Consider the following 24,376-nt stretch of genomic DNA (forward strand, 5'->3'; position numbering starts at 1 on the left):
CCTTTTGACGAAAGAGCTCTTTCGCAAAAAGGCTTCTTCTTTGTAGAATGAGGATTACCAATGCTGGAAAAACGCCTCTGTTCTTTCGATTTTCTTGTGGAAGAATGCAATTGCAGTGTGGATGTTCCTGGAATTTTGTTGGAAATACGGCAGTTTTTCCGACAAAACTCTGTTGTGTAGACATACCCTAGGTGTGATCACTTCATCTCCAAAAAGATATCTTGAATTGGAAAAAATTCAGAAAAGGACAAGAAAAATGAGTAGGAGTATGGAAGAGGAGAGATTAAGAAGATTGGGACTTTTCAGTTTAGAAAAGAGATGTCTAAGAGGGGATATGACAGAGACCTATAAAAATCATGATTGGTATGGAGAAAAGTGAATAAAGAAGAGTTATTTACTACTTTCCATAAAAAAAGAAGTAGGAGTCACCAAATGAAATTAATATGTAGCTGGTTTAAAACAAACAAAAAGAAGTTCTTCTTTAACACCGTCAATCTGTGGAACTCCTTGCCAGAGGATGTTGTGAAGAGCTGGAACCAAGGCCTTCACTGCAGCTTGGCTGGGTGCTGGGCTAACCACAATGGACCATGCTTTATCCTTCACTGCTCTGTGCTACCCTAAGGCCTTCCTGCTCTGTGTGCCAGTTAATGAATAGCCAGCCCTTCCTGCTGTGACAACACTGAGTGTCACTGCTACTAGTACAAGGTGCATTGGCCCCTAACAAGTGCACAAAGCTCCATCAGGGTCTCTCGGCTGGACTCACTGGACAGAGCTCACAGTGCTAAGCAGGAGCGCTGCAGGCTCTGGAGTCTGTTCTCAGGAGGTGGTCAAGCCCTAGAGGAAGAGCAAGACCCCTAGGGGCCTGGCATGGAAGGGGTCCTCCTAGAGACCATTCCAAAGCATGGATCCTGTGGAGCCGTGACATACCTGCAACCCTCCTGGAGCTCCCACATTACCTGTTGTGAAGTGTGGTTTGGCAGGCGGCTCTTGCACCGGCAAGGAGAGTGCCTTGGTGGGTGCTTCTTGGGCAGGAAGGGCAATGGTAGCGGTGGCAGGAGATGACTGGGCCCTGGAGAGAGGCCGGTGCCCTCCGTGGGTGGCAGGGACCATCAGGGAGTCGGCTGGTGGCTGCCGCTTGAGGAGCGGGTGCTGCAGGCGCTGGTGCTGCTCCCACAGGTAGGCCTGAGGCGGAGAGGATGTGTCAGATTAGTGTGGCGCCCCAGGCCCAGCATGCTCCGGGACACTCTGCAGAGGACCTGGGTGCACATGCCGGGTGCTCTAGGCTGGGGACGCCCATGCGTGTCAGTGAGCCCAGAGCAGAGGCTGTGCTAAGATTGCCAGGGCCAGTCTGCGTGGCAGCCAGCAGCTTCCGGCAGCATCTCAGCAGCTCTTCAAAACCAGGCCTGATCTGCTGCGGGGGCGAGGATCTCTGCCCTGAACATCAGGATCTACCCCCTGTGCAACCCAGGGCTGGAAACCCTCACCCAGGGCTTTCCCCACAACCGACCAGGATGTTGCTGCCAGAGTGCCAGCATGTGCCCTGGCCCAGTCACGGTGTCTACTGCCCTCTGGTGGCCCCGCATGACATTACCCCACCCGCTGAGCTTCGGGGAGAGGACACACAACACATCTGGTGCACACACTGCGCTGGCAGTTCAGCAGGAGACTCCGGAACCGTTGGAGGCCTGGGAAGGAGCTCACTTGCAAAGTATGGGGTGGCGTGGGTATAAAGGTACTTTACAGTGGCATAGACGGGTCCCATATGGGAAGGCAATAAGCCATCCCAATACCCCCCTGTAACAGGGGAGACCAGTCCCTCTCCCTGTTTTCTCTGGTCCTCCGGTTATTCCCTGGATTGTAATCCCCCGAAGTGGGGTAGGGGGGTCCGGGCCCATCCTCTCTCCCGGACCCCAGCCCAGGGCCCTAAGGACAGGTGCGCGGAGACCTGTCCTGCTGGTGGGGCGCCTGCCCAAAATGCACCAGCTCGCCGGGCCTTGCCCGCCCTGGGCTCCTTCCTACCCCCTATCTAGTAACTCCGTGGTCCCCACCTATCCTTGCTGCCTCCACCCACCCTCCTGATGTTGTTCCTATTTCCCTTCACCCTACTTCTCTAGTTCCTGGTTCCTCTCCTTTCCCTTTCCCTCTCCGCTCCGCTTCGCTCCGTTCTCCTCCGCCCCTTGTCCCCGACTCCATGGGGCTTTTCAAAAGGCCTGTGCCGGCATCTGGCCCTGATGACGTCAAGCGCCGCGCCGGCTTGCTCCGCCCCCTTCTCCCATCCCCGCTCCTCAGCCAGCCATACCTCCTGCGTGCCGCTCGTCAGCTGGGCTGCGGCGGTGGAACAGGCACGACAGTTTAGCCCCACTCTCCGGGTGGTTCCCAGGAGCATCAGGGCGACCACAGGTTCAGTGCGGGGCGGGCTGGCATCCGCGGGGAGGAGGCGGCTTGCCCCGTCACACCCCCCGATAGAGAAATGACACACAAAGGGTGTGTCTAAACTACATGACTCCATCGATGGAGCCATGTAGATTAGGCTGATCGGCAAAGGGAAATGAAGCCGCGATTTAAATAATCGCGGCTTCATTTAAATTTAAATGGCTGCTGCGCTGAGCCGACAAACATCGTAGGATGAGGTTTACCGGGGAGGTCGATAAAGGGCTTTCAGGTCGGCGCAGGAGCGTCCAGACTAGCACGATGAGCCGACAAACAGCTGATCAGCTGTTTGTCGGCTCAGCGCGGCAGCCATTTAAATTCAAATGAAGCTGCGATTATTTAAATCACGGCTTCATTTCCCTTTGCCGAACAAACAAATCTACATGGCTCCGTCGATGGAGCCATGTAGTTTAGACGTACCCAAAGAGACTCCTCTACCGGGGCAGTGCTCACTGAAGGAGCAGCCAGCCAGCATCTGGGTTTCTCTTCACTGATCACTGCGTTTCCTTGTTTCCTGCACACTATTCTGAGCCTTCGCAGGAGCCTCATTCACATGTGGGCTTGCTGACACAGAGATGTATTATGGGAGTGTGGCCACTCAGGTGGGATTGCAATGCCGCCCAGCTGATCAGCAGAGCACCCACAGCTAGGGTTGTGTTTCTACCAGTTGTGCACATTCCCACATACAAAATATATTTATAACAGCATATTCCGCACATGGACAGAAAAAATTAGAAGCCGGGCAGCCTTAGCTCCTGGCTCTGCTGTGTCCGTTTGCCCTTCACATCTAGGAATCCTCAGCCAGGGGCGGACTGGCCCAGTGGGATACCGGGAATTTCCCGGTGGGCCGTTGTCCGGTGGACTGTTGTGTCCGCGCGCCATTGCCCCTCACTCCGAGTGGCTCCGCATCCGCGCTGTATGCAGCACGCAGAGCCCGACCCGCCGCCTGCGCCATGTGCCGGACATGATGCAGGGGGCGGGGCTTGAGGGGCACGCAGGGGTGATGTCATGGGGAGGGCTGTTCTCAACTCATTTTCCGGGCCTATTTTGATTGCCAGTACGCTCCTGTCCTCAGCAGAGCCTTCCACCCTGACGGGGGCATGAAGCAACAGCAGCAGGCCGGAGCTGGTAGCCGAGGGGCAGTGAAGGGTGCCCAGAAAGCCTTTGTGCAGGCCCACAGGTGCCCTTCAGTCGTGTGCCTCTTTCATGGGAGGGTGTTTGCCCAGGGGTCTTTGTGCTCTCCAGAGCAGAGGAGCTGGCAGCCAGAGGCTGGATGATAAGTCCTGAGTGCTCTGTGCAGCTCCCCCCCCGCCCCCGTCTCCCCGGACATGGGTTTGGAGAGGACATCAGCACCACTCGCCATGGCCAGTGAAGTCAGGGCTGCTCCAGGCTGGTGTTGTGCCCAGTTCCACTTGTCTCCTGATCCCTGTCAGCCCTTAGGTACCTGCTGCAAGACAAGCTCCTCCTGTGGCTGCAAGAGCTTTGGGCTCCGCTCAGGCTCCTTTGTGCTGCCCCCTGGCCGCGTGAGCTCTCCTCGGCCTTTAGGCTGGTCACCGCGCCCGCTCGCTCCCTCTGGGAGCCCCCGCTCGGCCTCCATGTCCTCCGAGGAGGGGATCTGCCGCAGACGAGGCTTCTCGGTGGACTTGGCCATGAGCTACAAGGGGATGAGTCTAAATCACTTTGGGGAAGGAACCTACCAGAGACTGGATATGGCCAGAAACCTCTTTAACATGTTTAATTAAATAAATACTAGTGGGAATTGTGTGACTCTGGGAGACTTTAACTTTCCTGAGAGAGATGGGTGGACAAGTGCTAATAGGAACAGGAGGCCCAGGTTTCCTGGATGCACTGGCTGACAGATTCCTTCACCAAATAGTCGCCCAGGCTCCAGGAAGTGATTGCATTTTAGATTTGGTACTGGTGGGTCACGAGGACCTCGCAGAAGAGCTGATAGTAGGAGACAATCTTGGTTCTAGGGATCACAAGCTAATTCAGTTTAAATTACATGGAAGGATAAAAAAATCGATTCACCCTGAGGGGCCTTGATTTCAAAAGAACACATTTTAAGAAATGAAGGAAATTAGTTAGGGAAGGGGGCTGGGCCAAAGAGCCCAAGGCTCTAAATGGCGAGAAGGCCTGGAATTACTTTAAGGCAAAGTTCCGAAGCTCTCTGAAGCCTGCCTCCCAAGCAAGGGGGAAACTGTAAGGAAAGGTTGTGGCTCAGTCAAGATGAACTCGCATCTCAAACAGGTGACTAGGCGAGAGCAGAAAGCCTACAAGGAATGGGTGATGGGTGGGATCAGCAAGGAAAGCGACTGCTTGGGGGACAGAAAGTGGAGGGGAAAAGTGAGAACTGCGAAAGCCAAGCACTGCCGGGCCTTGCAAAGGGAATTAAAACCAACAGTAAAAGGGCCTTTAGCCATGTAAATCAACAGGAAAGAAGGAAAGAAAAAGTAGAGATAAGCACTGCAGATGGGGCGGAGATTAAAGATAATCTGGGAACAGCCCAACACCTAAACAAATACTTTGCCTCAGTTTTTAATAAGGAGTTTGGGGCAGTGGCAGGGGAGCTAATGGAAATGAAGATATGGAAACAGAAATTATATCAGAGGTGGGAGTCAAACAGTTTTACTAGGACTAAATCAGGGGTCTGGGATACTCTCCATCCAAGCATATTAAAGGAACTAGCATATACAATTGTCTGGCTCTGTACATGGGATTATGGGGGATCAGTGTGGAGGGTGGATGCCCTGCACAGGGGAACTTGGTGGGGGGGGGGGGGGAGGAGAAGGGGAGCAGGACTAGAGCACATCACCCTGTGCTCCCCAGGAAATTGCCCAATTCACTAGGCCACTCCAGATCCCATCCCACTGCCTGACCTTCAGGATATCCCTTATCCTGCCTTCCTAATACCATTGCCTGCTCCATCCTAGGGGGCTCTGCACACGGAGTTATGAGGGACCAGAGTGGCGGGTGGATATCTTGGATGGAGGATGGGGGGGCTCTGTACACGGGGTTATGAGGGACCAGGGTGGCGGTTGGACGCACTAGATGGGGGGCTCTGCCCACGGAGTTATGAGGGACCAGGGTGGCGGGTGGATATCCTGGACGGAGGATGGGGGGGCTCTGTACACAGGGTTATGAGGGACCAGTGTGGCAGGTGGATATCCTGGACGGAGGATGGGGGCGCTCTGTACACGGGGTTATGAGGGACCAGGGTGGCGGTTGGACACACTGGATGGGGGGCTCTGCACACGGAGTTATGAGGGACCAGGGTGGCGGGTGGATATCTTGGACGGAGGATGGGGGCGCTCTGTACACGGGGTTATGAGGGATCAGTGTGGCGGGTGGATACCTTGCACGGGGGGCTCTGACACTGGGAAGCTGGTAACTGTAAGGGCAGCAGCAGACACCGGGGAGCTCACTTGCTGTCCTGGGACCAAGGGAGGGCAAAGCAGCTGCTTGTGTCTTTGGGCAATGTGCCACTCAGTGCCCAGGCCTGGCAGACAGGGTGCCACATGGACCTCGCTCCATCATGCATGTGAAGAGCTCTCAGCCCCCAGGTGCTGCCCTGCACGGTGCCCTCTTGCCCTGGCCGTGGTGTTCCCCAGCCTCTTACCTTGCCCAAGTGTGTCTGCTGCTTGAGCCTCTCCAGGAATTGGGCATGATGCTGTTGGTACGCCAGCTGCTGCTGGATGGCCTTGGGATTGGGGGGCAGGGGCTCCGAGCGGGTCCGCCCCAGCGGTTTGTGGTGGCCTGGCAGTGACAGCCGGTCGGTGGGGATGAGCGAGTGGGCGAAGTGGAACGGGACCGTCCCCAGGCCTGGCACTGTGGGGATAGAGACTGGTGAGGCAGGGCTGGAGCTGGGTGCAGCACCAGAGCACCTCAGGCAGCCTGGGCTGGGTGTGTGGCATTATTGTCCCTAGCCTGGCCTGTGCCCCCTTCCCCCGGCCTGCCCTGTGCTACCACTCAGAGCCTTGTGGCCCCCTGGGCCTCTGCAGAAGTCATGTCTGCTGGGCCCACCCCTCCCCATTTCACTTATTTATACAGCTCTTACAGATGTGTAAGGGGCCCTGGTACAGATGTTCCCCTTCCTCCTCCTCAGCTCTGGGCTCCCCACTGGGCCAGCTAAGCCCTGAGAACCTGAGCTCCAGGGCACTCCAGGCAAGCACTCCCCAAGGACCGAAGAGCTAGGGCTCTCAGTGGGGGGCAGGGGGCAATCTCTGAGGGAGGGGAATCTACCTAGCTCCCATTGGAGAAGGGGATTCTCCCTGGGACTCTCGGGGGCGAGGGAGGAGGCAAGCTCCATATTCTCACAGTGTGTAGAGGGGCAGGCCTTGATCTCAAGGCTAGCTGGCTCTCCAGCCAGGTGCTAGCCCACAGTGCAGCACGTGGCAGGCTGGGAGGTGAGCAGCACTGGGCATTCACCTTACACCTGGACTCAACTCCCACCCATGTCACCCCCACTGCCCTGCCACTGGACACTCTGCGGTGCCTGGGGAGGGCTCTGGCTGCCCCTCACCAGCTCTGTCTCTTCTGCTCCACAGCTGATGGGGCCGAGGGGCTGCAGAGTCATGGAGAAGGAAGCCCAAAGGAGGAGGTTGGGAGCTGACAAAGGAAGACTCACCCCCTACCAGCCCCAACAAGTCAGCTGTGGCCTTGGCTGCAGTTGGGAGAGCAGCCTGGATCGGAGCTGAGCTGTGCAGGAGCATCTGCCTGAGCATTCAGGCTACTTGAAGTAACCCCTGACAGCCAGCAGCTTCCCAAGCCATCTCCATTAGTGTTCACTCTGAGACCTAACAATGTGGGATTGCAAAGCAGCTCTCGTGCCAGCTGGTCAGAGGGGAGATCATTCAGCCCAGCCCAATCGTCCGGGCCGCCAGGGGATCTCACGTAGCCCCGCGGGAATCTGTGGAGATCCCGGACCCCAGAGGCACTGGGAGTGCAGCCTCAGAACCAGGCCCCTTGGTCCAGTGGGAGTAATACGTACTTGCCACAAGGGGCGCGTGGGTGACCGAGGACTCGAGGATAATGACAGGCTGAAGCCGAGGGGACAGAGGACCCCCAGGTTCATGCTGCTCCAAGCCAGCTGGGATGAACATGGACGAGTGGGTGCCTGGGAGGACAGGCCCATTCAGCACTGGCACTCGGTGAGCCAAGCCAGAGAGGGAGCGACGGTCTGCGTCACCCTGCAGAGAGAACAGGGATCCATCAGCAGCATACCAGGGTGTGGGCAGGCGCAGACTGACCTGGCCGGGGCACTGGCACGATCCAGAGGAAAGGGACCCCGGCTGCGTGTTCCTGAGCGGGGTCCTTGTGGGACTGAACACCCATGAAGTGCTGCGGTACATCCAGGGCTGCTGCTCAATGACCCGTGTTATCCTGGCCCTCCAAAGGGGGGCTGGGCTCGCCCTGCCCTGCACAAGCCCTCAGCAGGATTCCAGAGTCCCTTGTGACCCAGCTGCTCCCCTGGCAGGGGCAGTAACCCGCAGTCCCAGCATGATGGCCGGAAGAAAGGCCACGTTCTGCGGGGCAAACTGGGCCCGTGAGCTCTCCTGCATCATTGGGCGCAGGGCGAGCAGCGCTCGCACCAAACACAACGTAGCAGTCTCCAGACTCATGTGGGTACAGCTGTGTGGGGCAGCAGAAGTGGGCGGCATGGACCCCGGGGGGAGACACCAGCACCAACCAGCAGGCACGAGGAAGACACAGCCCAGATGGGACCTAGAGGGCATCAGGGCAGCCATGTGGTGGCTGGTGGCTAGCCAAGGGCAGACGCTTTGGGTGGGGTGCCACCAACTGGGGAGGGGGCAGCAGGGCCTAGACATCTGGGACTAAACCTAACTGGTTGTTTCCACGGAAGTGGGGATTCTGCGAGGAGAAGTTATCCGGTCCTAGCTCCAGGCTGCAGGGCCCACGAGAGATCGGGGGACAGAACTGTGGAGTGCCGTAGCCCAGGCTGCTCTCTGAGGCAGCTTGCCCCAAAGACCCTCCCAAAGCAGCATGGCCTGGGCTCCTGGTTCCCTTCAACAGGCCTGCAGGCTCCGTACCTCATGGGCAATGCTGGGCCCGGTGGGGGGGACTCCATGTTCCGCTGGGAGGCTGTCGTTGGGGGAGCTGCAGCCTGACACGGGGGTGCTGCTACTGCTGGGGGAAGAGTCTGCACAAGGAGGAGAAGTCAGACAGGAGAGCGGCAGGATGAAGGGTCTCCAGGACATGCAGGGGCCTAGCACCTTCCCGGCTGCAAGCAAATTGCTCCCCTCACACCTTTCCTTCCCTCAGGTACCTCTGCATCCCTTCCCAGGAACGCAGCCTCATCCTCCCTCTCATGCACTGCTTCCCCTCACAGCTGCCTCACTCTCCCTCACACCCCCAGCTACCCCAGCCCGTGCTGCCCTCCGGGCACCTGCACAGTGCCCTTGCCAGAATGCATCTGGACTGAGCCCTCTCCCTGACCAGCTGTCTGAGCCCAGGAGAGAGGCAAGGCCAGCCCATGCCCTGAGAGCACATACGCCTAGCAGTGCACCAGCCAGAGGCAGCCGGCATCTGTGCAGGGACTACCCCGAGGCAGGGCAGTGTGCGCCATTCTGGGGCAGTGCCTGGGGTATGCTACCTTCTGCCCAGCTGCGTCAGCGGGACCAGTGCCACACTTGGGCAAGTCCTGCTGCTCCCAGCAGGGATCGGGCAGCCATGGCTGGGGCAGTGGGCAGGCACAGTTTGCACAGACTGCCTTGGGCCAATTAATCCCTTGGGCCTCTAAGAGGTCACGGAACCAGCCCAGTGCAGCCCCAGCATTGCCCTCCCCACTGGCAGGAGGCCCCCTTAAAGAGCACTGCTGCCATGGGACAGCCCCAGCCCTCTGTGCTGAACCCCGCCTGCAGCTCCGCTGGCATGTGCCACCACCTTTGCATGTAGCCTCATGCACAGGGCTTATGCAGGGCCCTAATGCATAGCTGCTGATCTCCCCAGGGCCCCAAGTGACCCTCACCAATGGCCTCTACTGGCCTCCTCTTCAGGGAAGGGGGTGCACTCTCCTTGCGAGTCAGCGGGTTCTTACGCCGGTCCATCGATTTCTTGGGCTTGTAGCGCACCTTCAGGTTGGGCTCAGATGCTGCAGGCAGACACGGTCATTAGTGGTCTCATGGGTACAAGGTGCTGCTGGAATGGTTTCTTAGGCTCCGGCATGATCGTTGGGGCTGTCACAGTTGCCATGAGACCCTCTCACCTCTGTGCCAGCCCAACCCCTTCCTGTCCCTAGCCAGCGCCTGCCAGCACACAGGCCCTGCTTTGTGCGGGAGTGAAGGCCAGGAGGAAGTCTGGCTGGGAAGGCAGGCTGAGTCCACCCTGCGGTCACGCCCATGCCAATGGGCCCAAAGGCAGCTCGGCAAGGCCTTACCTGTTTTCCGCAGAGGAAAGTGCTCCGGAGGGTCTATGGAACTGCTGGGGACTTGTGGCAGGAAGGGGCTGAGCACAGGAGGGGCAGGCCCTTCGGTATCCAGGGGCTCTAGAGACCTGCAGGGAGCACAGCGCAGTTAGAGACTGGCCCTGGGCTCTAGGACGCTTCTCGAACCTGCAGCACTGGCATTCTCCAGGAAAGCCCGGCACAGCCTGGCCCACCAGGCCACCAAGGCTGCCCCCAACTTCTTAGCACTGGAATTGCCCCAGTCCTCAAACTCTCATCCATCCAACAAAGGACATTCATCACCCTGACACTGGGACAGCCTCGGCCCTGCACAGCCCCCAATGCCCTTGGCCCCGCGCAGCTCCCTGAGGCTCCTGGTGCTGGGACATCCTCCTGACACCTTTGGTCCCTACACAGCTCCAGCCCCCACTCTCCATCCAGGCCAGCACAGCCCCCCCACCCATAGTACTGGGTTTGCCCCAGCCTGGCCTGTTCCCTGGGCAAGCGGCACGTATGCATCACTCTGCTCGTTTTTTTCCCATAGTCTGTATGGGAAGTGCATCCCACCAAGGCACGGACACTCCCAAGACCTGCACTGACACAACACTGGAGCGGTGTCTGAGCCATGACCTGCAGAAACGGCCCAGTGATCTGAAGTGCCTCGCCACGGGTTTGCAGGGCCCTCAGTGCAGTCCCAGTGGCAGTGGGTCGACAACCATTGGTGCCCCTGGAGAGCAGATAAAACCAGGTCTGGCCACCAGAGGGAGCTCCCTGGTTGTAACAAAGCTCAGAAAAAGCTCTGAAGGGCTGGGCAGGGGCTTCCCCCACACAGACAGCCCCCACCAGCAGCCCCTCAGGGGACAGTGAACACGCAGTACCTCTGCCTCACCTCTACAGCTGGGGGGGCCAGTTGGGGATGCTCAGGTGTCTCTCACTCACCTGTACAGATTGGGGGGGCCGGAGGTTGGGGACACTCAAGGGTCTCTCACTCACCTGTATGGCATTGGGGGGCCACTGGGGTTGCTGGTCCTTTCCAAAGCTGCCTGTTGTTTCTTCAGGATGACCTCAGCTAGCTTCTGCTTCACCACCGTGCTCGCCACCGCACCTGCAGGGAGAAACCATCCTGAGTTGGGAACTGAGTTAGGCCTCTTACGGGGTGCCCAGTGCGCTATGGGCAGCCATGGAAAGTCCTGGTCCTGTACAGCCTCACCACTCTCTTCCTGCCCAGGGGACCTGAGCGGCCAATGCCAAGGGCCCAGCGACTTGGCTCCACAGTCAGCTGTGAAATCTTGGCCTGGTTGGAAACCTTGGGCCATGTCTGTGCTACATAATCTGCTACCTTGCCATAGAGTGACTGAGATTGGGGCCCTATTGTGTTCGGGTCCTGTACATGCATGTACAATACCTGAGATCGGGACCTCATTGCGGAGCCTCATTGTGCTGGGCACTGGTGCACGCGCGCATGCACACACGCACGCACACACGCACTCTTTCTAAGCTTTTGGCAGATCCCAGCCTGGGAGCAAAATGTGGCCAGGACTCTGCCAGCCCAATGGCAGCCCCTCACCAAGTCATCTCCACAGCCAGCTCCCAGCTCTGTAGCAAGCGGATGGCACACACACTCACCCGGCCTGATCCAGTGAGGCACCAAACTCCCAGGTCTAACTTCACCTTGGCCTTGGTGCCCGGGCCCAGCTCAGCACTGTAATGCCCTGCTCTCTCCTTGCCACACTGCACACTCATAGAATCACAGAATCATAGAACCATAGAGCTGGAAGAGGCCTCAGAAGGTCATCAAGTCCAGCCCCCTGCTCTAGGCAGGACCAATTCCAACTAAATCAACCCGGCCAGGGCTTTGTCAAGCAGAGACTTAAACACCTCTAGGGATGGAGACTCCACTACTTCCCTAGGTAACCCATCCCAGTGCTTCACCACCCTCCTAGTGAAATAGTTTTTCCTAATATCCAACCTGGACCTCTCCCACCACAACTTGAGACCATTGCTCCTTGTTCTGCCATCTGTCACTACTGAGAACAGCCTCTCTCCATTCTCTTTGGAACCTACCTTCAGGAAGTTGAAGGCTGCTCTCAAATCCCCCCTCACTCTTCGCTTCTGCAGACTAAACAGACCCAACTCCCTCAGCCTCTCCTCATAGGTCATATGCTCCAGCCCGCTAATCATTTTGGTTGCCCTCCGCTGGACCCTCTCCAATGCGTCCACATCCTTTTTGTAGTGGGGGGCCCAGAACTGGACACAATAGTCCAGATGTGGCCTCACCAAAGCCGAATAAAGGGGAATGATGGCATCTCTGGATCTGCTGCCAATGCTCCTCTTAATGCAACCTAATATGCCATTAGCCTTCTTGGCTACAAGGGCACACTGTTGACTCATATCCAGCTTCTCATCCACTGTAACCCCCAGGTCCTTTTCTGCAGAACTACTACTTAACTGGTTGGTCCCCAGCTTGTAACTATGCTTGGGATTCTTCCATCCCAGGTGCAGGACTCTGCACTTGTCCTTCTTGAACCTCATCAGATTTCTTGTGGCCCAATCGTCCAATTTGTCTAAGTCACTCTGGACCCTATCTCTGCTCTCAAGCGTATCTGCCTCTCTCCCTAGCTTAGTGTCATCCGCAAACTTGCTGAGGGTGCAATCCATCCCCTCACCCAGGTCATTAATAAAGATATTGAACAAAACCGGTCCTAGAACCGAACCTTGGGGCACTCCGCTAGAAACCGACCGCCATCCTGACATCGAGCCATTGATCACTACCCGCTGGGCCCGGCCTTCTTGCCATCTTTCTATCCATCTTACTGTCCATTTATCCAATCCACATTCCGTTAACTTGCTGGCAAGAATAGTGTGGGAGACCGTATCAAAAGCCTTGCTAAAGTCAAGGTATATCACATCCACTGACTTTCCCACGTCCACAGAGCCAGTTACCTCATCATAGAAGCTAATCAGATTGGTCAGGCACGACTTGCCCTTTGTGAATCCATGCTGACTATTCCTGATCACTTTCCTCTCATCCAAGTGCCTCAAAATGGATTCCTTAAGGATCCTTTCCATGATTTTTCCAGGAACCGAGGTAAGACTGACCGGCCTATAGTTCCCTGGATCGTCCTTCTTCCCTTTTTTGAAGATGGGCACTTTATGTGCCTTTTTCCAATTATCTGGGATTTCTCCCGATCTCCACGACTTTTCAAAGATAATGGCCAAAGGCTCCTCAATGACATTTGCCAACTCCCTCAGTACCTTCGGATGCATTAAGTGGGGCAAAGCAGTTGTCAGGAGGCCAGGGAAGAGGTGGAAGTAGGGGAGGTGGTCAGCATTGCAGCCAGTGATGATGGCATATATTGTATATTTGCCGCAGCCACTAGGGCATACTCCTCCCGGATCTCCTGGGGAGTGGGGCCCACAGTGTTGGTAGGCAAGCCAGCAGGGCCTCTTTCAGCCCCTGGAGGTTGCCTCCTTGGCAGGGCCTTGTCTTTGCCCTGAGCAAGAGATAGAAGAAGGGGAGGAGAAGGCCCTCGTGGGACAACAGGGAACCACCTGCCCCCTTCTCTCTCTCTCTCTTCCCTTCATGGGAAGGAGGAGCTCTCACCAAAAGGGCAGCTGGCGGTGTAATTCCCAGCTCGAGGAGCTACCTGCACAAACTCCAATCAAGCCTGCATGCTATAAATAGAAATGCAGCGATGGTGGCTCAAGTGGCAGGAGAGCATAGCTATGCCAAGCGCATCCAGATTGTCCTCGCTTGGCTAGGCTGTCCCATCTCCTGCTAAGCCTCTATTTTAACATGTTTGCCCTCCCAAAGCTAGCACAGGTATGGTGCTCTGAGCCGACACCTTTCAGCTCCAGTGCAGACATACACTTGCTGGGATCAGTGCTGACTCATTAGGCAGACACCAATCCAGCCAGTCCAGCTGTGACCTCATTCCTGGTCAGTGCCAGGTCTCCCCACACTGCCCCACAACTGTGCACACTGCTTGCTGCAAAGATCACCGATTGGGAGCCCACTGGGCTTGCTCTTCCCAACAGGAAGCTGGTGGATGAAAGTGCTCAGAAGGCATTCTGAGAGTCCACTGTAAGCTGTATACTTGTGCAGCCACCCAGGAGAGGTTTAAATGCCACCCAGCTGATTAGCAGACTGCCCAGAGCTTGGTTTTAATTGTGAGCGGTGGTGCACATTCACACATGCCTTGGTGCACACAAACATTATTCTGCACATGGATGGAAAAGATTCCAGGGAACATTGCTGTGGAGTGATGGGTCTGGCCACAGCCCAGCTTGCTAGAAGCTCCCGACTGATTTCCAAAGCTCCTGCTTGGCCAAGCATTTGTCACACTGTTCTCAGCCACACCTCATCATTTGCACATTTCCACAGTGCTAGCAGCTCCCACGCCCTGGGAGGCAGCAGGGTCACTTCCACCTATCCCATCATGCTCAGCTCTCGAGCCTGCAAGCGGAGAGCTGTCTTCACTGCAGTGTTAGCCAGGTAATCCGTGCTCGGCTCTGACACACTCCAGTGTGTCCTCTCTGGCTCTGCATTCACTGGTTTGTGGCACAAGGACTTCTGGGGACAAAGCCCAGTTCTTAGTGCTGCACAGAGCTGAGCCACTTTGTGCCAAAGAACCCGTGTGCCCTTTGGGCGCATGGGGAGGGCAAGAGATGGTTTGGGGGAATTAACTGCAAAGTGGGCGGGTAACCAGCTTGAGCGACAGCTCAGCCAGCCAAGGGCTGAGCATGGCCGCATGCAGGCTAGACAATCTGTGTGGATGGGAGCTGTGTAGGAGAGGCTCATGGGTGATCAGGGAGTTGGCTATGGTGGGTTCCCAGGGTATCAGGCACCATGGCTGCTAATGGGCTCTCTGAGGCTCCCAGGCTCTGCACCCTGCCTTGTGGACGCCTGGTGATGCATGTGAGGGAGCACATAAGGCCACATGCACCCTCCAGGGCAGGAGGGGCTGGCCAGCAGCCGGCAGGAGGGCCAGCACTGGCAACAAGAGTCTGCGCAGTGTGGTCCCCTCCCCACTCGTTGGCAGCAGGGAAGGAGCAGGCTGGCCAGCTCCAGTCCACATGGTTCAGCTCCTTGGGAAGAGGCAGGGAGGGGTAGAGCAAGGGAGCGGGAGAGGCGGGAACAGTGCCTCCCCCTCCCCAGTGCCTGGATGGAGCAGCAGGGGGCACTGACAAGGGTCAGGCTGGGGCTGCAGTTTGGAGCTGTTCCTACGGGCAGGCAGGGGTGAGGCACCTCAGGAAGCTTTGTATTGGGACAGGGATGACAGGGGCACCGAGTGCCAGAGCAGCACCCAGGCCAGGGCTGTGTCCTGGGACCTATGTCCATTGGCACTGGCTGGTTCAGCCTCAGGTCCTTCCCGCTGCCCTCAGCAGAAAATGGGCTGAAAAGACAGAGAGCTGGGAGGAGACAAACTCCTGGTGCCCTAGAGCCTGGGTGGAGGATTCCTGGGCTCCTGTAGCAATGGCTCGTTCCTGCTGACTGTGACATCTCAGTGCCCATGGCTCTGCACGTGGAGTGACCCTGCACAGCAAAGGAGAAGCAGAGGCGGGCTGGGGCCCAACCTGCTTGGGGGCAGCAGGCAGGAGCAGGGGAAAGCGAAGGGAGCTCACCAGGCAGGAGTGAGAGGCATGCACGGATTGCAAGCACTTTCCCCTAACTCCCTTAGCGTCCAGGGAAGGGGCTGTGTCCCAGAATGCACGGCTGCTGCCCCTCCTGAAACTCCGCCCTTGCACCTAGACTTGGCCAAGGCATCCCTCCGCCTTTCTTATTCAGTAGCAGCTGCAATCTCAGCAGCTGCCCTTGGCAGGAGGGTGGGGCTGGGCACCAGTGGGCCCTTTGTGGCTGGCAAAGGCCTTTAGTGGAGAAGCAGAGCAAGCACATCCTTGCCAGGAGCACCCTGCAGGGACACGGAGAGCCTGAGCCAGGCGCACAGTTCCACGGCAGGCAGGGCTGTGCTCAGCAAGAACCAGTCCCTGCACCAGCAGGGAGCACCCACATGGGAACTATCCCCTCCCCTCCGAACGGGCAGGGGGCCTGAACAACCCCCCTTCACAGACTCCAAGGCGGAGCCATGGCACCACTGCTTTGCAGACAGACAGATCGACACGGGGAGCACTCTTACTTCGTTTGCTCTTGTCCTTATTGAGGAGTAGCCGCAGCTCCTGCTCCTGCTGCCCAGCCTCTGCCTCGCGCTGCGGGGAGTCCATGTTCACCTGCGGGGGGACAGAGACCATCAGCATCGCACTCCCCTGGGGGGAGGGGAGGGGCAAGCTGGTCTAGAAGGGAGAGGGAGCCTTGCCCGAGCCAGTGCACTGTGGGGGAGGGGAGGGGAGGGAGAAGTCTGCCCTCACTAGTATACTGGAGAGAGGCAAGGGGAGCCCAGTCTCTGCTGGAGTCCTGTGGGGAGGGGAGCCTAGTCTGGGCCTGTGTGGAAGGGAGGAGGGAGCCCTGCCCCCGTCTGGCCCTGTGTGGAAGGGAGGAGGGAACCCTGCCCCCGTCTGGGCCTGTGTGGAGGGGAGGTGGGAGCCCTGCCCCCGTCTGGCCCTGTGTGGAAGGGAGGAGGGAGCCCTGCCCCCGTCTGGCCCTGTGTGGAAGGGAGGAGGGAACCCTGCCCCCGTCTGGCCCTGTGTGGAGGGGAGGTGGGAGCCCTGCCCCCGTCTGGCCCTGTGTGGAAGGGAGGAGGGAGCCCTGCCCCTGTCTGGCCCTGTGTGGAAGGGAGGAGGGAGCCCTGCCCCCGTCTGGCCCTGTGTGGAGGGGAGGTGGGAGCCCTGCCCCAGTCTGGCCCTGTGTGGAAGGGAGGAGGGAGCCCTGCCCCCGTCTGGCCCTGTGTGGAAGGGAGGAGGGAGCCCTGCCCCCGTCTGGCCCTGTGTGGAGGGGAGGAGGGAGCCCTGCCCCAGTCTGGGCCTGTGTGGAGGGGAGGAGGGAGCCCTGCCCCCGTCTGGGCCTGTGTGGAGGGGAGGAGGGAGCCCTGCCCCCGTCTGAGCCAGTGTGGAAGGGAGGAGGGAGCCCTGCCCCAGTCTGGGCCTGTGTGGAAGGGAGGAGGGAGCCCTGCCCCCGTCTGGGCCTGTGTGGAAGGGAGGAGGGAGCCCTGCCCCCGTCTGGGCCTGTGTGGAGGGGAGGAGGGAGCCCTGCCCCAGTCTGGGCCTGTGTGGAGGGGAGGAGGGAGCCCTGCCCCCATCTGGGCCTGTGTGGAAGGGAGGAGGGAGCCCTGCCCCCGTCTGGGCCTGTGTGGAGGGGAGGAGGGAGCCCTGCCCCTGTCTGGGCCTGTGTGGAGGGGAGGAGGGAGCCCTGCCCCTGTCTGGGCCTGTGTGGAGGGGAGGAGGGAGCCCTGCCCCCGTCTGGGCCTGTGTGGAGGGGAGGAGGGAGCCCTGCCCCAGTCTGGTATCTGTGGGGAGGGGAGGGGAGGGGAGGGGAGCGGAGGGGAGAGGGAAGCCCAGCCACAGTCTGGGCCTTGTGGGGAGGGGAGCTCCATGCTGGAGGGGAGGGGAGCCCTGCCCTGGTCCTGTGGGAAAGGGAGGCAGGAGCCTCACCCAGGCAGGGCCCTGGGGGAAGGAGAGGGGAGAGCAGATCTCTTCCAAAATTCGACCAGTGGGTTCCCAGGGGCCTTTGGCCCAGAACACCCAGACCAGGTTGGCATCTGAGTGGTTCATTCTCCATGAGCCTGTCCATTTAGCAGGGCACCAGCCCCAGAGGGGAGGTGACTCTGGGAGGCACAGCATGAAAAGCCCAAGTCCCTCAAACCTAAGTTGTGGAGACATGATGGAGTAATGGGGGTGCAGGAGCATTCCCCCGTGGTCTCTAGCAATAATGACACTCAAAGGAGGCCCTTAGGCGTGTGGAGCACCAGCGATCTGGTGCCTGTCCCTGAAAGGGGCCCAACCTGGCGCTTCAGTCCTGTGGGCAAGCGACCAAGGAGCTTGCGAACAGGACAACAGCGATGGATGGTGATAGGCCTGCACGGAGTGTGCCATGTTTGTCTTCCTCCCGGAAGAAAGAACGGATTTCATCTGAACTAAGTGCAAGCTGGTCGCCATTTTGGAAGAAAAAATTAGAGGACTGGAGACCCAAGTGTCGACCCTATGCTCGATCAGAGAGGATGAAGACTTCCTCGATAGAAGGCAGCGTTTAATCCTTCAAGCACGGCAGGCGGAAGAGCCAGAAAGGGCAGTACATGACCAGGAAGAGAACTGGCAGCATGTAACTTCTAGAAGGGGAAAAAGGCCAGCACGGGAATCCCCCAATGCCACAGAGGGAAGCAATCGCTTTCAGGCTCTCTCCACAGGCTCTGCAGTGCTGAATGCTTTGGAAGGGACCTCACAAGGAAGAAACTGGAAGGGAACACCTTCTACTGGAAGACATGGGATGCGTAGTCCTAGAGATGGACCACCACCCCCAAAAGAAAACGACGGGTGGTGGTGGTCAGGGACTCCCTCCTAAGAGGGACCGAGCCATCCATCTGCCATCTGGACCTGGAATCTCGAGAGGTGTGCTGCTTACTGGAAGCTCGCATTCAGGATGTGACTGAGGGGCTTACCAAACTGATCAAACCTTCGGATCGCTACCCCTTCCTGCTTCTCCACGTGGGAACTAACGATACGGCCAAGAATGACCTTGAGCGGGTTACTGCGGATTATGTAGCCAGGATGAGGTAGACAAGGCTTTCTTAGGACAACTGAGAGAAGCTTCCGGATCGCAGGCCCTGGTTCTCGTGGGGAACTTTAATCACCCTGGGTACGTCTACACTACAGCGCTAATTCGAACTAACTTAGTTCGAATTAGTTAATTCGAACTAAGCTAATTCGAACTAACGCGTCTAGAACTACAAATTAGTTCGAATTAGCGTTTTGCTAATTCGAACTAGCAAGTCCACATTGAGTGGACTCTGAACAGGGCTTAAGGATGACCGGAAGCAGTGCCGGCAGGGCATCAGAGGAGGACTTAGAGCGTGGAGATGCTGTCTCAGGCTAGCCGAGGGCTGCGCTTAAAGGGTCCCGACCCCCACCCCGGACAGACAGTTCTAAGGGGTGCCCCGCTTGCAAAGCAGTCCTGGCTTGGATTGCCCGGACTACCCACACGGGGCACATCACAGCACTCGGCCATCAGCCCGGCTGCACTTGCCGCAGGCTGCCATCTGGGGAGAGGGGGCAATCGGGGGGCTGCAGGAGAGCTTCCACCCCCAGAAGCCCGCAGAGCCAGCCCAGTCCTCCCCATCGGGGGCTTGTACCCCATTCCTCCCTCACCTCCTTCCACTTACCCTTCCCTAGCCCCCCCTTCTTATTGATGTACAAAATAATGATAACGTTTCTTCCAACATTGACTCTGTCTTTATTGAACAAAACTGGGGGAGACTGGGAAAAGGAGGTGGGAGAGGGGAAGAGAGAGGCTGGGAGAGGGGAGGGCAACTAACATGATCAGGGGTTGGGAACAGGTCCCATATGAAGAGAGGCTACAGAGACTGGGACTGTTCAGCTTAGAAAAGAGGAGATGGAGCGGGGACAAGATAGAGGTCTCTAAAAGCAGGGGTTGGGTGGAGAGGGTGCATACAGAAAAGTTCTTCCTGAGTTCCCATAAAGAAGGACTAGAGGACACCAAAGGAAAGGAATGGGTATCAGGCTTGAAACTAGTAAGAGAAAGTTGTTGTTCTTCATAAAGCAAATAGTTAACCTGTGGAACTCCTTGCTGCAGGAGGCTGTGAAGGCTACAACTAGAACAGAGTTGAAAGGGAAGTGAGATCAAGTCATGGAGGTTGGGTCCATGGAGTAGTCTTAGCCAGGGGGTAGGAGTGGTGTTCCTGCCCAAAGTTTGTGGAAGGCTGGAGGAGGGCACTTGGGAGCAGAGGCAGCATGCAGCACCACCACCCAAATGGGCAGCATGATGAGACCCAGAGGCTAGCAGGAATAGCCAAGCATTTGCTCTGTAACTCCCTCCACTTCATCTGGCATCTTGGAGGGATGATTTGCTCCACTCTCAGGGGCAGAGAAACAAATGTTGATATCTGATGAGGGGCCAGGAGAGCCAGGCATCTGCCCACAACACTGTCTGAGGAAGCCAGACTCCTTGAGCTGCCTCGAGTTCTGATCACCAACAGCTTGGTCCTTCTGGGGTCTGGGTGTCTCTGTGTCCAGAGCCAGGGAGAGGCTGGTAGCTCCACCCCACCTATGCTGACTGCCTGGAGCCAGCCTCTGGTATGCCTGCAGCAGGCACGTGCCACCCCAATCTGCCCCAAGGAGCCATGTGTCCCCACAACCTGGAGCCTGGCCCTGGAGCTCCCAGAGGCGTTCCTACCCGCATGTGCTGGTGGGTGAACTGCTCCACCTGCTGTTGGTGCAGACTGGCCAAGAAGAGCTGGTGCTGCAGCTGCTGGGTCTGCTTGAGAGCCAGCAGGGTGGTGTCGGAGCCGGGCTTGACAAAGCGCTGTCCGATCCGCAGGTCCATGGGGACGGCCTGAGGCACCGGCAGGGAGACGCACAGGTTCACAGCACCTGGCACGGAAGAAGCAGGGAGAGTTCAGTAACTGTCTGAGCCAGGGGACAAGCAGGGCATGGCTCCCACCAGGGCAGTGGCACAGAGCCCTTCGCTACACAGGGGGAAGTTCAGCACCTGTTTCGCTCCTGGAGCACTGAGACCGGCTGAAGCTCCATGCAGCCCTGGGCTTGCGAGGGCCACAGCCAGCAGGTTCTGACCTGGATGCAGATCAGTTAGGCAGGAACAAGGGGTGATTGGAACCAGAGGGCCAGGCCAGGCCCATACCCAAGGTCCTATGCAAGAGCAACAGCATCTTCCATGGTCAGCAGTTCTGGAGCCCTGACAGCTGATCTCTGGGGACTCCAATGCAGTGAGCTCAGCTCACGGCTAGCTAGGAAAGGTTCTTGGCCTGCTGCATGGGCATCTGGTGACTTAGGCAGGGGAGGGCTTTGCCTTCCCAAACAGCTAGCATGGCCCTACCCACACTCTGCCCCCAGAACGCCTGTTGTAGGCATTATGGGGCATGTGTGTTGCTGCCCCCATCGTCTGCCCCACTGGTGCTCTGGGCTAGGGAGCCTAGAGCAATGCAGCCTCTCTTCCCCTGTTGCTCTGAGAGCTGTGCTGCATGGCCTCTTCCTCTCCCTCAGTGCTCCAGGGAGGTGGAAAAGCTGCGCTGTGCGCATGCGCCACCTCACTGCTCTTCCCCTCCCCAGTGCCCTGGGGAGGTTGGGATGTGCTTGGTGCACTGCCCTGCTTCCTCTCCACCCCGTGAGGGGTGGGGCCTCAGCAGAGAGAGTGGGGCTGGGGTCTTGCCTCCCCCAGCCCCAACTGCACCACTACCCCTGTCTGCTGGCTTGACAGGATAGGTCTACCCTGCAATTAAAAACTCATGGCTGACCTGTGCCAGCTGATTTGGATTTGTGGGACAGAGCTTCAGGTTTAGGCTGGAGCCTCAACTCTCGGGTCTTGTAAGTGGAGGGGGTCCCAGAGCTCAGGCTGCAGGCCAAGTCCAAATGTCTACACCACAATTACAGAGCCGCTTAGGCCAAGCCCCTTAGCCTGAGTCAGCTGGCACAGGAGAGCCGCAGGGCTACGTCTAGACTGGCATGATTTTCCGGAAATGCTCTTAACGGAAAAGTTTTCCGTTAAAATCATTTTTGGAAAAGAGCGTCTAGATTGGCACGGACGCTTTTCCGCAAAAGCACTTTTGGCAGAAAAGCATTCGTGGCCAATCTAGACGCGCTTTTGCGCAAAAAAGCCCCGATTGCCATTTTTGTGATTGGGGCTTTTTTGTGGAAAACAAATCTCACCTCTCTGCACTGGCCCTTTTGCGCAAAAGTTTTGCACAAAAGGGACTTTTGCCCGAACAGGAGCAGCATAGTATTTCTGCAAGAACAGTGACGATCTTACATGAGATCGTCAGTGTTCTTGCGGAAATTCAAGCGGCCAGTGTAGACAGCTGGCAAGTTTTTCCGCAAAATCAAATGATTTTGCAGAAAAACTTGCCAGTGTAGACACAGCCCAGGGCTACGTCTACACTGGCATGATTTTCTGAAAATGCTTTTAACGGAAAAGTTTTCCGTTAAAAGCTTTTTCGGAAAAGCACGTCTAGATTGGCAGGATGCTTTTCCGCAAAAGCACTTTTTGCGGAAAAGCGTCCGTGGCCAATCTAGACGCGGTTTTCCACAAAAAATCCCCAATCGCCATTTTCACGATTGGGACTTTTTTTGCGGAAAACAGTACTGTGCTGTCTACACTGGCCCTTTTGCGCAAAAGTCTTTCGGAAAAAGACTATTGCCCGAACGGGAGCAGCATAGTATTTCCGCAAGAACACTGATGATCTTACATGAGATCGTCAGTGTTCTTGCGGAAATTCAAGCGGCCAGTGTAGACAGCTGGCAAGTTTTTCCACAAAATCAGATGATTTTGTGGAAAAACTTGCCAGTCTAGACACAGCCCAGGTGTTGAACTGCAGTGCAGATGTACTGGCAGTCCCCTGGGAGCAGAGACTCTCTCGGGGCTCTTTCCGTATGGATCCTCTCTGTCCTAAGGAGCCTGCTCCTGGAACTGACTGATGATGCATCTGCCACATGCAGCCATACATCTGGCTGTCTCCTGCAGTGCTGAGAGGAGTCAAAAGTGCAGAAGCCCTTGGAGGGGGTGTCTGCCAGTGCATGCAGCAGAATTGCAGGGCAATTTTGAACGGATTTAATTCTATCAGCTCTGGAATCAACTTAAGCTAACCTGAAATGAGCCTGGTTTAAACCAAACTAAAATCCAGTTAAGCGAGGCCAGTACGACTCCTGTGTGTAGGCAAGGGTCAGACACTAAACCCAGCAGGCCTCACTCTGAACCACATGAAAGGCATTGTTGGGCAAGACAGCACCATTGTGAGTCATTCTCCTGCAACTATAACCTCACTGAATATGGGAAACCTACTAAAAAACCTCCCCACAACAGCACAAACTCTTCTCCCATTTAAACGTAGGGCCCAGACTAAAGATGTTCAAGCAGTCAGAGCCGGCCCAAGGTATGGGCCAGCCAGGCTACCGCACGGGGCGCCCCATTGTAGAGGACGCCGCAAGGGGCTGCTGAGCCAGGCGGGGGTGGCACTACGCATGCTCCGCGTGCCCGGGGCAGTGCCACACATGTGCCAGGTGCCTGGGGGTGGGGCCACGCGTGCACTGGGCGCCCGGGGGCGGGGCCACACATGCATCGCACTCCCAGGGACAGCACCGTGCTCCCGGGGCCCGGGGCGCATGAATGGCTCGGGCCGGTCCTGCCTACAGTTATAGCAAACTAGCCACACTCAACCCGCGGCACCACCTGTAAGCCGGTGCTTCAAGGGGAGTGAGCCAGCTTAAAAGCAGAGGCAGCAGCATAGGGGCAGAGGGCAGGTAGGAGCCAATACACATGGGGAGCTGGGGGAGACAGGGGAGGCTGCCACAGAGCAGCCTCTTTCTGTGGCGGGCCTGAACTCATCACAGACACAGGCTGCTCCATGGGATACTGGGAGTGCCCTGGGACCATTTTAGTAACTGTGTAACCATTAAAAATTGTTGTGGCTACATGATTAGTAAGAAACACAAAATCTAACATCCCCTTTGGTTAGCTCAGGCTTCAAAGCATGCTTACCAGGCAACCCATTAACCGATTAATCCTTTACATCCCTAGCCCTGAGCTTTTCCTATGTTCCCAGCCCTGATTCCTGAACCATCCACGTCCCACCTCTCTGTCCTGAGCCCTCCATGATCCCAGCCCCCCCCCTCGCCTTCCCTCCCACACACACACACCAATCTTCTGCCCTCGGCCCCTCCTCATTTCCAAATTATTTTGGGACGCTCTTACTCTCCTAAACTCTGGAAATAACTAGCTAGGATTTCCATCACTTCAGTAATTTAATGATTGCTGGCAGAAAAAAGATACTGATGTGATAACATATCTGAATAGATTATTCAGCTATCAATCTCAGCGTGGGCGAGTTTTCCTGGATACTACAGTACAAATAAATGATGGTCTCATAAACATCACCCTATGCTGGAAACTTACTGATCTCTACTCTCACCAAGCTTCCATCCATTTCCTCCGTCGACGGAGCCATGTAGTCTAGACCAGTGGTCCCCAACATGGTGCCCGCCAAGTGCTCAGGGCTGGGTTGGCCTGGCCCCGGGCACGTGGCGCATGCGCGGTGCCGGAGCCGGCCCCGGGTGCATGGCGCACGGTGAGCGCCGGCCCCGGGGGCGCCGCGGATTGACCGCCCGCGCTCTGGGCATGCGGTGCATGGGGGGAGCGCAGGCCCTGGGTGCGCGGTGCTTGGGGGGGGGGAACGCCAGCGCCAGCCCCGGGCGCACGGCGCTTGCAGGGTGCGCCGGGTGCGCGGCACTTGGGGAAGGGGGGGAGAGAGCGAGCGCCAGCGCCGGCCCTGAGGGGAGAGCGCCGGACCCGGTAATGAGGCTAAGGGGGGGCCCCGGCCCCGGGCGAGCGGCACTTGAGGGGAGAGCGCCGGCCCCGGGAATGCGGCTATGGGGGGGCCCTGGCTGCGCAAGGGGGGGCTCCGCTCCCGG

At 57.6% G+C, this 24,376-nt stretch overlaps 1 protein-coding gene across 5 annotated transcripts in view; it reads right to left on the minus strand.

The window, feature by feature from the left end:
- Positions 1-24,376, minus strand: part of HDAC7 (histone deacetylase 7) — a 220,453-nt gene that overhangs the window by 24,445 nt on the left and 171,632 nt on the right. For 3 of the 5 annotated variants that reach the window (XM_075902093.1, XM_075902094.1, XM_075902092.1), the window contains 10 exons: positions 20,133-20,329; positions 15,970-16,060; positions 10,826-10,937; positions 9,827-9,942; positions 9,419-9,541; positions 8,481-8,590; positions 7,421-7,619; positions 6,050-6,258; positions 3,875-4,084; positions 957-1,182 (listed from right to left, as the gene is read on the minus strand). In XM_075902093.1, the coding sequence (XP_075758208.1) occupies positions 957-1,182; positions 3,875-4,084; positions 6,050-6,258; positions 7,421-7,619; positions 8,481-8,590; positions 9,419-9,541; positions 9,827-9,942; positions 10,826-10,937; positions 15,970-16,060; positions 20,133-20,329 (1,593 nt within the window). The remainder of the gene's footprint in view (positions 1-956; positions 1,183-3,874; positions 4,085-6,049; positions 6,259-7,420; positions 7,620-8,480; positions 8,591-9,418; positions 9,542-9,826; positions 9,943-10,825; positions 10,938-15,969; positions 16,061-20,132; positions 20,330-24,376) is intronic. The other 2 variants (XM_075902095.1, XM_075902096.1) reach the window with 2 other exon arrangements.

The sequence above is a fragment of the Pelodiscus sinensis genome, chromosome 19 (genome assembly GCF_049634645.1).
Source record: "Pelodiscus sinensis isolate JC-2024 chromosome 19, ASM4963464v1, whole genome shotgun sequence".
Classification (NCBI taxonomy): Eukaryota; Metazoa; Chordata; order Testudines; family Trionychidae; genus Pelodiscus; species Pelodiscus sinensis.